General features: G+C 50.6%; 1 protein-coding gene across 1 annotated transcript; it reads right to left on the reverse strand.

Moving 5' to 3' along the window:
- Positions 1-5,497: 5,497 nt before the first annotated feature.
- On the reverse strand, positions 5,498-8,537 carry LOC124648494 (probable ubiquitin-conjugating enzyme E2 23). The gene is made up of 5 exons (XM_047188254.1): positions 7,083-8,537; positions 6,909-6,989; positions 6,490-6,771; positions 6,294-6,366; positions 5,498-6,201 (listed from the first exon to the last, which is right to left on the reverse strand). Exons 1-5 carry the CDS (start codon positions 8,535-8,537, stop codon positions 5,498-5,500), a joined length of 2,595 nt encoding a protein of 864 aa, XP_047044210.1.
- Positions 8,538-12,111: the final 3,574 nt, after the last annotated feature.

The following is a 12,111-nucleotide window of genomic DNA, read 5'->3' on the forward strand; positions in this document are numbered from 1 at the left end:
TGAGACCCTCGGCTAAAAGGGGATATCTAGTAGTGTGGGGTAACTTTGCATGTCGAGGCGTCCACTGTTGTTGTTCCTGGGAACCATCTTCTTCCTCCTTGCGCGCCACCTCGCCAGACTGGTTGGTGATAAATTTATAGCGTGAATCCAGGGTTTTTGCGATGTGGTGCTTGGGTAACTACAATGCCAGACACCCCGGGAGCGGTGTGCCATGCAGCCTAAAGTCGCACGGTGGTTCAGGCGTTGTGTCCCATGTATTGCATGACCTTATACAAGCCTAAGGGATGTGATAGGGGAGCCGATGGCCACTGCATCTATCTTCAATTCATGTATCTCGCTCTTTCTTCCATATGTGATATAGAAGGTCACAATGCTGCGGGGATCTATCATGGTCCTTAAGATAAAGGTCATTAGTCAACAAATTTCTTGTAGTGCAGACACTTGGAAAGTTGAATTTTTTTAGTAAGCTCTCCTCTCTTTACTCAATATGGTGGGGTAATAGCATGGTTGCACACTAATGAAAGCGGTGTTGGAGAAGTTGTATACGAGGGGTGTGTCTGGCAGTGATGGCCACTAAGCGGGGTCACTTAGGTTTTGGCGATTTCCACATCTGATGCCATTCTTCGGGAGCTATCTTTTGGCTCCTAGCACATCCATTCACCCGATTTAGTTGGTGGGTGAAGCGTGCCTCCTTGGTTTATGCGCCGTAGTGTTGGAGATATGCCCAAGAGGCAATAATAAAGTGGTTATTATATATCTTTGTGTTTATCATAAATGTTTATATACCATGCTATAATTGTATTAACTGAAACATTGATACATGTGTGTTATGTAAACAACAAGAAGTCCCTAGTAAGCCTCTTGTATAACTAGCTTGTTGATTAATAGATGATCATAGTTTCGTGATCATGAACATTGGATGTTATTAATAACAAGGTTATGTCATTATGTGAATGATGTAATGGACACACCCAATTAAGCGTAGCATAAGATCACGTCATTAAGTTCATTTGCTATAAGCTTTCGATACATAGTTACCTAGTCCTTCCGATCATGAGATCATATAAATCACTTATGTCGGAAGGGTACTTTGATTACATCAAACGCCACTGCGTAAATGAGTGGTTATAAAGGTGGGATTAGGTATCCGGAAAGTATGAGTTGAGGCATATGGATCAACAGTGGGATTTGTCCATCCCGATGACGGATAGGTATACTCTGGGCCCTCTCGGTGGAATGTCGTCTAATTAGCTTGCAAGCATATGAATGGTTCATAAGAGACCACATACCATGGTACGAGTAAAGAGTACTTGTCAGGAGACGAGGTTGAACAAGGTATAGAGATACCGATGATCAAACCTCGGACAAGTAAAATATCGCGTGACAAAGAGAATCGGTATCGTATGTAAATGGTTCAATCGATCACTAAGTCATCGTTGAATATGTGGGAGCCATTATGGATCTCCAGATCCCGCTATTGGTTATTGGTCGGAGAGAAGTCTCAACCATGTCTGCATAGTTCACGAACCGTAGGGTGACACACTTAAGGTTTGATGTCGTTTAAGTAGATATGGAATATGGAATGGAGTTCGAAGTTTTGTTCGGAGTCTCGGATGGGATCCAGGACATCACGAGGAGTTTCGGAATGGTCCGGAGAATAAGATTCATGTATAGGAAGTCATTTTCCAAGTTTGAAAATGATCCGGTGCATTTATGGAAAGTTCTAGAAGGTTCTAGAAAAGTCCGGAAGAAATCGCCATGGAAAGTGGAGTCCCGGAGGGACTCCACCTTGCATGGCCGGCCAAACCCTAAGGGGGAGGAGTCCCAGGTGGGCTCCACCTAGGTGGCCGGCCAACCCCCAAGGAAGGGGTGGGAGTCCCACCTTGAGTGGGATTCCCCCCTTGGGTAGGTTTTGTCCCTTTGGTAGGTTTTGGTTTCGGGTCTTATTCGAAGACTTAGATACCAACACTTGGGGATTTCCACCTATATATACATGAGGAGAGGGAGGGAGCCGACCACTTCAAGCCCTAGTTGGCCGCACCCCTTGTTGGCCGGCGCCCCACACCCCCTTCTCCCCAAACCCTAGCCTCTCCTCCTCCACATAATACTCCCGCAGCGCATAGGCGAAGCCCTGCCGGAGTTCTCCACCACCACCGCTACCACGCCGTCGTGCTGCCGGGATTCCGAGGAGGATCTACAACTTCCGCTGCCCGCTGGAACGGGGAGGAGGACGTCGTCTTCATCAACATCGTACGTGTGACCGAGTACGGAGGTGCTGCCCGATTGTGGCACCGTCAAGTTCTTCTACGCGCTTTTGCAAGCGGTCAAGATCTTCTACGCGCTTTTGCAAGCGGCAAGTGATCGACTACATCCACCACGAGATCTAATCTCGTTAGGCTTTGGAAATCTTCGAGGGTTAGTCTCATGATCTTCCGGTTGCTACCATCTACTAGATTAGATCTTGGCTTGTGTTTCGTTCTTGCGGTAGGAAATTTTTTGTTTTCTATGCTACGAATCCCATCACGTAGTGCCTAAGTAACTGCAGCGCCACACGACAAGGGTGGGGGTTCCCATGCGGCGTAAATTCAAACGACGGTTCGGGCGTCGTACCCTACAATGGGACCTTATACAAGGCTAAAGGGATGTGATGGGACCCGTGTTAAAATAGATAGCCTAGCCGATTACCCCATTAGTTCGGACTTTTAAAAAACTTGGCTAGTGCATGAATTTGATATGTTATGAGAGCCCGGAGGTCTCAAGTTCAAACCTCGGCTAACACACCATTTAATCTACTCAAAATAGTTACACACCACGATTATCCATGCTTAGTGTCTTCCCGTTTGTCTAGCCTACACGGTAGGGGGAGTGTTAAAATATATAGCCTAAAACTTTCCATCAGTTCATACTTTTAAAAAACTTGGCTACTGCAATAATTGAATAACCCGGTGGCCACTTATGTTGTCTTCCATTAGTTTGTCTCACTCCTTCTTCCATGCGCTTGGAAAGTTGTATTTTTTAGGAAGCTCTCCCCTCTTTCCTCAGCATGGTAGGTGAGTGGCGCAACTGCACACTGACAGGAGCAGCGGTGGAGAAGTTAGAGACCACAATGTCCTATTTCGTTGTTCCATCATCCCATGGAGGGTGCCAGAGATGGAAGTGTTGTCGGGTTCTCAGACGATCGAATGAACGTGTGATGTTTTCATCGTTCGATGAGGACTCTCAGTCCATGTCAAACAATTTATGCGGAAGCTTCTTTGGTGGTACAGGGTTCTAGCCCACCACCTCGCCCCTCACGAGATTGTGCGTATGGCGTGCTTTGTCGCGTTTTGCGAGGGGTACCTGCTCATTTGGCTTGATATGGGCCTCTAGTGATCCCGTTTCTTCCTCAAGGAGAAGGAGATGAAGCGGCCCAATGTTGAATAACGGCCGTCATCTAGCGCGTGTCTAAATACCCGACTTGGAATTTTCTTCCTATCCTGGGGTCCTCGAATGGGGACCTTTTTCTACTACTAGGAGATACCTCCACCGAGGGGAGAAATCCTTCCTCCGTTTGGGGACGGGGGGTTAGGCCAGCTGGTGGGGATAGGGTTGCACGCGGCTGCACACCGAGGTGGGCCATGGCATCGAGGTGCCTCTTTGGCTATCGAAGGTCATCTTCTCAGTGTTAGTACTTCAAGCAGTGGGTTCCGTTTGCAGTAGTTATATATACTCCGGAGGGTCAAAGATCATGCATCTAAAAGTCTTGAGCCTTGGGCGGTAAGGCGGTTCTAGCGGTTTCTTGTAGGGAGGATCATGCAACTCGAATCCTTCTGAGTAAGATCCAGTCAGCGGGGGTAGAATTGTTCTCGTGGAGATATCGAAGCCACTCCATGGGGACGACCTCACAAAGAACCTCCCGTTCGATTGCCGCCACATGTGTCTCTGGAGGAGCCCCCAAGCTAGCTCCATGTCGAGATCCCCACATGGGACTATTAAATGTTGCTAGATGTCAGAACTCTTGTAGGATTGCTTACACGATCCCAAGTCAATTCTGCTCTACAGGTCGGAGATGGGTTTATTTGTTTGGAAAAGGGGCTTGGTTCAATAGGTTTGGATAATGGACACGGTGATGATGATGAAGAACTTCTCTTATACTTTATTATCATTGGTATGATCACAGGATTGTACAAGACTTGAAGATGAACTGGACATGCTTATAGATGCACCCACTGGCGCTTCGTGGCTGCCACTCCAGGCGGGGCCGCTTGAGGTATACTGGGCCAAATTAAGCCATTGGACCAATCATTGTTGACAAATCAAATGAAGCTAATAGCTGAAAATACCTTCTAATGCTATTGTTTTTAGTTATGAAAGACCGAGCCATAGCCTGGTTTGGTCCCCAAGAGGGTCCGCTCGTAGATGAACCTGAAGAGGTTTACATATTGGATCTAGGGTTTATGGCTATAGAGTCTACGACGACGACTAGGTGTAGTGTTTCGACCTCATCTTGATGAATGAGCTTCTGTATATATAAGCTTTGGTGGTAGGAGTCTCCATGTTACAAGCTAGGTCTTCGTAGTCATGCACATCATGTTGATTTCGTGTCTTGGTTCGATGTACGTCAGGTCGAGGGAGTCTTCGGGAAGTCCGAATGTACCACAACAAGGAGGTCCGTTGACTTTTTTTTTTTGGATGAAAGGCTTCACGTTGTTGGCGTAATGAATATCGTGGGATGGAAGGGATGCGATCATGTGTACTTTAAGGGTGCGGTCTAACTCCACTTATATCCGACCCTACCATTATGCCGCCATGTCGGTAACAATGAGATGACCAAGTTAGGACACCAAGATAAGATGGAACGTGCTGCACTTGGGTGAAAATAAAATAGATGGAACATAGATGAAACAAAATATAGTAAAACCTAAGAAATGTACAATAAAATAGATGGAACATAGACGAAACAAAAGCTTCATGAAATCTCTCATTCGAGAATGACATAAATTGTTTATGCCCGTTCCTTTTGTCAGAAATGCAAAGTAATACATGAGTTTTCCATGTAAAATAAGTAGCGGATGAAACCAATGGGTAATGAATGCTGCCATAGCACTAGCAGGCGGCGTCCAAATACTATGCCACCCCGCTGGTTAGACAAACAGCAACGGCGTTTAAAAAAAAATTAACCACCGATATTTTGGCCAAATACCGGTGACATAGACTTTTAAAAGTGGGTTGCCACTATGTTTCCTCCTATAAATTATTTTCTACAGCGATGTCATGCATCATTTATGGCATTTCCTTTTGTTAAGAGTTTCAGGCTTCACTGAAGCAAGTAACTGACACCACAAATTTGTTAATATCCGTTCTTGCTACCTCCTCCGTAGCCCCGTTCTATATTAATTGTGGTTGATTTTGCATAAAATTAACTACATCATCTATAAGCCAACAACTAATATGGAACGGAAGAAATACGAGATTACATCAACAATGTTACTTGATGCGTCCAACTGAAGTAGCTGTGTCATACGAGAACGTCTGTCGGGTGGTGGTGACTGGTGACAGTGTGGTGGTCGCACCCTTGGGCGCCAATGTCTGTGAAGGCTGCCACCAGCATCGGCACGAGTTTGGCAAGCGCGATCCTGAAGCCGAGGGAGCACGACAGCTCCATGCTCCCATTATCGGCAGGCACACCTTCCAGCAGGTACGCCTGGCATGTGTCGAGCACGTATCTTCCGCGTCGGCGAAAGTGATCCCTCACGAATTCCTCAAATCCTTTTGGCGTCCGACGCAGGAGGTGGAGGGCAGTTCGGAGAGTGAGCAAGAAGGCGTTCCCGCTGTAGGGCAGCGCGTTGCGGCGACCCTCAGGCATGCCGACCAGTCCCTGGTAGCCAGCCTCGTTGTAGTATGGCTGGTCATTGAGGACGAGAGCCTGGAGGGAGACGACGACCTGGAGGATGCTTGATATAGCCGGCGACCACACCTCGGTGCCCTCGCCGCCAAATGTGTTGAGCAAACTGAGACATACGCGACCAGACTCGTAGAGGTTGGGATTAAGGCGTAGGCCGAAGGAGTGATAGAACACTTGCGGTGGCACGGCGGGGTAGGATGGCGGCAACTGCAGGTCGAAGAAGAAGAGCCCGTCATGGTATGGTGTTCCGCTTGCGCCAACCATCACCACCCGTAGCAGGTCCATGCGGTCCTCGAAGGCATGCACGTAAATGGTTTCTGTGCGCAACTGATCGATATGTTAATTTCATTCATCCACGTATTATTATGCACGTTTCAAACCAACCTGGGGCTGGTGCCATCGTACGTACCTGGTAAGCTGTTCTCTAGTATTTTCCACTCCTTCTGCACGGTCTTGACCCACCTCCTTCCGCCGCTGCTACCCTGTAGTTGATTTGGCAAAAGGAAGAGCATATATACATGTCAAAAGGAGAAAAAAGATGCATACAGGTAATGGGGAAAAAGAAGAAGGTAGTAACTAGTCCAAGTCTTGGTGCATGCACCTACCTCATGCGTGGTGTCAATATAATGGTGATCCGGATGGCTCTTCACTACATTGAATCGTTGGAATTTAGACAGATCATCGTCTGCAATGGCATCTCCAGACTTGATCATCACAGTTTGGTCATATTCTTCGTCGCTATCATCATCTCCGTTAAGATCTTCCTGTACTTCCACATTCTGAATGGCTGCAGTAAGGACATCTACTTCATCCGCTGAGCCGACACTGCCGTCGACCATGCCGCCTTCGACTTCTGTAGCATCTTCTGGATCATGTTGTTCATTGTCCTGTAATTGGATATAATTAAGATACATCAACACTAGCTCCAAGGGTACTTCATAATTACCAAGGTCCAGGGTTTGGAGAGTTAAGTTGCGTGTGCATGAGATAATATTTTAGTACTCTCGTTTAGGTAGATACATACTGCTTGAGGAGCATCCACGTCCGCCCACTCAAGTTGCGTGTAGTGTTCCTTGTGGACAACACTGATCTCATGGGGTAATACCTGAGACTCATATGGAAATTTAGCAGTTAGTAATTCAAGCATATATAGATGCACATTGGAGTAACAGAACATGTCTGGCCATGCAAATCATACCGTTGAGGTGCTGCTGTCGCCCCACTCGACTTGGACGTGGCCGTCACGAAGGTCAACAACGCGCCCTACCCATGAAAGACTGCTCGAGGCGCTCATTGCTTGTGGTTGCTGCACTACCGGTGTACTTTCACTTACATTTGATAGCAGACGAACGACGACGTCTCCATAGAAAACTGAGTGGTCAGGGTCCCTTCTCAGATCATATGCACTTACGATATCGTCGCATTCGACCTCCCAACATATGGGCGCCGCCTTGAACCACGACACTTTCACCATTTGGTCTTTGGAAGTTTGGCTTTTGACGAAACCAATGCGCCTTGTTGTTGATCCACACACGGGGTCATCTCCAGTACCATCTACCGCGGCGGCATCGATGAAATCATCACCGGCAGGTGAGTTGTCAACAACATACTGCCCAGGAAAAAAATTGAGTTCGTTCGTGAAACTCAAGGGGTTGATGACCGTCGACCGTGCCATATGTTGTCGCGTGCCGTCCTGCCACAAGACGTCGACTAAGGTGTTGGTGTTGCCGACAGTCATGGTGGGTGGTGGCGCCGTCGACTCTGAACTTGTGTATTGTTGCTCATCATGGTCGTTATTTTCTTGTGTATTAATAAGAAAGCAATGGTCGGCTAAAGCCCACGCGCAATCGGGATCGGAGCAGAAATAAGTCAGATCGCCAGGGTTCTGGTAGGCCAGAGGGGCGAGCTCTTGGAGAAGTCGTTGCTCGATGCCATGTTCAGCAGAAGCGATCCAGCAGACAAGGAGCCCGGCCATCTCCACTTTGGTCACCTTCCCTTCTTGGCGGTCCGGCTTCCATTGGCCGTTTAGCCACTGCGCGTCTATGAAGATGTCCGACGAGTCACGGGTGATGACGACGGGTGCCCCGGGGTAGAAGGCGGTGTTCGTCTGGGGGCGGTAGTTACGGTCCTCTGCCAGTTCTATCTTCTTCCACTCTGCATCCGTGACCCTGCAGACCGCACCGTCGTCGAACAATACGTCAATGTCCAGGGATACTTCGACCACCCGGCCCAGCCACTGCCCGGACACAACGTAGTCGCCAGGGCTAAGCGCCCGGACGCGCCGCACGCCGGCCGTCGGCACGCCCATTACAACCTTTGTTGGTTGGCAGCGGCTGTTCAACTGGACGACACCGAGCATTGTGGTGACACCGGTTACGACACCGATCTGGCCACCCTTATCAGACGCCGACCCGACGATCTGGCCGACGTAGAGAGTGCTCCTGTCCATGACGGCTATGTCATCAGCCTTCTTCATCACCAGTGATCCGTCGATGCGGAGCACCGTGAACGTGTCAGCGTCGTCCCCGGTCAACTGAAGCACCAGGCCGCAGTCAAGGACCCTGGAAATAGCACGCTCTGGTGTGAAACTCAGCAGGTCCAGGGAATAAAGATCGGTATATGTCCTGACGCCCTCCTCGTCGGCGGCCACCATCTTTACTATTTCTTCTCGACGATATGTATAGGTGTCCCGTGTCCAATCGATTGGCCTGGTAATATAGTTCTTGATACAAGACCGGCTTGTATCGAGCTATATATATATAGCCATGCGATTAGATTTGTACATACGCTTCCTAGCTAGGAACGGTCGGAATTCCAAGTCAAAAAAGAAAAGAAAAGGAAAGGTCAGAATTCGAGTCGAGGTAGGATTAGATACGGAGCAAGAGTTCTTTTCTTTGAGACCCCCGGTCTTACGGCCTCTTACTAGAAGGGTGGCCATCCCAAATGCGAGTGCATCATTTTTAGCACCGTGTGATCTATAGAAAAATCTCTTAAGGTATAATCCACCGAAACAAGAAATCTCACAAGGACAAATTGAGAATCAAAATTCTACAATGTTTTTGGCATTTTTTCAAAAAAAAAATGATTAAGGTTGATGAGGATATACATACCAAAATAAAATTAAAACCTAGCTTACTAGCCATCGGCCGGGGCCCTCGACGGTCAGTGTCTCCATTGATCCCCATTCTCCATTGATGCGCCCACACCCGCTAGTCCCTCCGAAGTGCAGATTCACGCATCTGTCGTTCGTCCGCCTCCTCGAAGATCTTTTGTCGCTCGGTCGCCATGAAGAGGTGAGCGCCCTCCTCCGTCGGTGCCCGTCCGACGGAGATTCCAACGACGCACTGTCATGTGGCCTTAAAGACCTCCTCTCGGGCACATGTGTCATCCCGAAGCTTCTTCATCGTTTCGTACAATGCGAGGATCGCCTTCTGCTAATGCCACCTGCTCCTTCGGGTCCATCCCTTCACTCGATTCCTCCAAATCATTGTCCTCGTCCTCTTTCGCAACCACATCTTCCGCCGCGGCCTCTTGTTTTGGATCAGCTATGAGATGCGCGTTGAGTATCGTGAAATCCTCCTTGTCATCCTCGTCGAGCTTGGCCTCGAGCGGCGGCGATGTAGGTTTGTCAAGTGGAGATGGAATTGGCGGTGGAGGCGGAGGTGCTTCCTTTCGTAGCCGATGCAGCCCAGCCTGGAATAGGTCATGGCGTGGCGACGCGACAAATACGTGGAGGTGGAGGACAAGGTCTTGTGCTACAACGGCGATTGTGGAGGCATTAGGGAAAGAGGGTGGTTTTATAGGCAGAGGCGAGAAGCGGTGGAGAAAGGGTGGGAATCTCACTGTGTGGCATTAACGCTGCCGCGTAGGAAAGTAACGACGACGACAAGTGGAGAAGGCTCAGGGCTGATGAGATGTCTCGCCTACCTCCGCCTCGAAAAACATGGTCAACATTGTGGAAATTTTGCGCGCATGTGGTTTGTGTCGATGTCACAATGGGCCCGCCACTTGTCGCGATGCACGGGAAGGCCCCCTATGTAGCGGGACGTCCACGAGGTGCCAGGCACGGTGTTGAGCCGCGCCGGATTGAAAAAGTCCTCAAGAACACACGGCTAGACGCAGTTTTCTATCCGGTGCACGCTCAGATAATATAGAGGTATGGTTAGAAGACTCCACCGAGATCCTCTAAGGGTCCACCCGGGCTGAAAATGCGTTTGGTACCACCTCCAGCGAGACGACGCATCGTGACCGGGCCGTCCGCAACGACGCAAACCTGGCGCATATTTGCGCTTGGAATGCGTTACAGCGGACGCTGCACGGACGCACCAAGTGACCGCTCGCTTCTTCACCGGGCCCGCCTGGCAGCGAGCCTGTATCGAGGGCATCGCTTCCGCGTCTACGCTGCAGCCTTCGCCATCAATGTCGCAGCTGCCTCTTCTGCACGCGCACTGGCAGGCGGCGGCTGGGCTTCTGCGTCGCCTTGAATGGCATCGTTTCCCGCGCGTGGCTAGCCTTAAAAGTCTATCGGCATCGTTCCTCCATCGTCCACACCTCCACTCCCACCACCACCGCCGCAGCACCATGGGGAAGAAGAAGAACGACTTCGAGGCGTCCGACAGCGCCACGAAGAAGGAGGAGCGGCCGCACAGGGTGCCGCTGCCCGTCAACGTGGGGAGGCAGATGCACGCAAACTGGACGCCATGCGGCGCCTGGGGGGACGTGCACATGCCTGGCGGCTCAGCTACCGCCGGGTGCCGTCCCTCCCGTGCCTGCACGCGAGCCAGATAGGAGCGCCAAGATCCGGCGAAGGAGGCGGTACCAACCGTTGGACCTCCAAGCCGATCCCGCCTACGACATCGACTCCGACAGCTGGTGCAGCTATCTCGAGACCGAGAGGGATCCGAGGAGTAGGGCGGGCTTCATGGGCGATAGGGACTTCCCCTTCGACTGTCCACCGGCGCCTCGTTGTCAAAGACGGCAGGTGCCGACGCCTACGCAGGATGACCACGACCACGATGACGACCACGACTACAACGAGGCGCTAGCGTACCACAACGAGGAGTCCAAGGACCACAGCGACGACTACGTCGCGTGCAGTTGGCCATGGCAGAGGGCAGGAAGTTTGAGTACTCGGACAACATTACAGACGACGAGATCACGAGGCTCGGCGTCCTCGTCTCGGAGAACGACCGACCTGTGCAGCCGCCGCTGCCCCGGTACGCCACCAGCATCATGCCGACGGGCCTGTCGGAGGAAGAAGCCCTACGACTGGCGCTACAGTACTCGGCCACGCCACCGGTTCAACCGCCGCCTCCACCTCCGCCGTACAACCCGTGGGGGCCCCACCTTAGTCCTGGGCTCCTCCACATCCACCTCCGCCACAGGCCTGGGCTACTCCACCTCCGCGACAGGCCTGGGCGCGCCCGGCGTATGTTCCGCCGTTTCCCAACTGGACGTGGGTGGTACCGGAGCTCGCCGTGATCAACACCGACGAGGAACCAGTAGGCGCAAGCGTTTAGGGTTTTTCCTATGTCTTTTACTATGTAAATTATGTTTTCATGTTATAAAAAAATGAAAATTCGAGAGAGAAAATATGTTGTGCCGCTGGAGCCACCCCCGCAAACAGACGCGCGGTCGATTTCGACCACTTCGACCAACGCAAACAGACGTGCGCGGATATTTTCGAACGCTGAAATGGGTCGCCTTGTTGGAGATGCCCAAGCAGCGGGACTTTTTTTAAGAGACCAGCATAAAAACCCAACAGGGTCCCACCAACTGCAGTTCCCGGGATCCGCATCAACAATACAGTAGAAAGTTCCCGGGATCCGTGGCGAGTGGTCCCGCTTCCATCCGCTTGCTTTTGTGTTTCGTTTTGTCGCATTCGGTCACGCGAGAGAGAGGATGCGGCGAGGAGGATGGGACGCGCTGCGCCGGTTGGTGGGCGTATGGATCCCGTGAGGTCAAGAGACCAAGGTCGCGGTTGGTCCCTCCAAATCCAAAGGGACCCTTTCACGCTCAATAATCCTACATCTACGGACTGCTTCTACGGACTGCTGCTACGGACGAGGCGTGGCTTCGTGCGATCAACACCTGTTTAGTGCCTACTAGTGTCAGCGTTGTACAACTACGTACGATCGCACTGGTGCCGCGCGACAGCACTTTCAGGGCAAAAGAAAGTTTGTGTTCAAGTCCAAAAGAAATGCTATAGACTGATAATTAATAATCAC

This window comes from Lolium rigidum, chromosome 4, assembly GCF_022539505.1.
Source record: "Lolium rigidum isolate FL_2022 chromosome 4, APGP_CSIRO_Lrig_0.1, whole genome shotgun sequence".
Classification (NCBI taxonomy): domain Eukaryota; kingdom Viridiplantae; phylum Streptophyta; class Magnoliopsida; order Poales; family Poaceae; genus Lolium; species Lolium rigidum.

What these genes read in the sequence shown, in the direction of transcription:
- LOC124648494 (XM_047188254.1), bottom strand. Translation starts at nt 8,537, where the DNA reads ATGGTGGCCGCCGACGAGGAGGGCGTCAGGACATATACCGATCTTTAT. An exon ending in GCGACAGCAGCACCTCAACG is followed by an intron (nt 6,990 to 7,082) that starts GTATGATTTGCA and finishes TATGAGTCTCAG; the next exon opens with GTATTACCCCATGAGATCAG. An exon ending in ATATTGACACCACGCATGAG is followed by an intron (nt 6,367 to 6,489) that starts GTAGGTGCATGC and finishes AATCAACTACAG; the next exon opens with GGTAGCAGCGGCGGAAGGAG.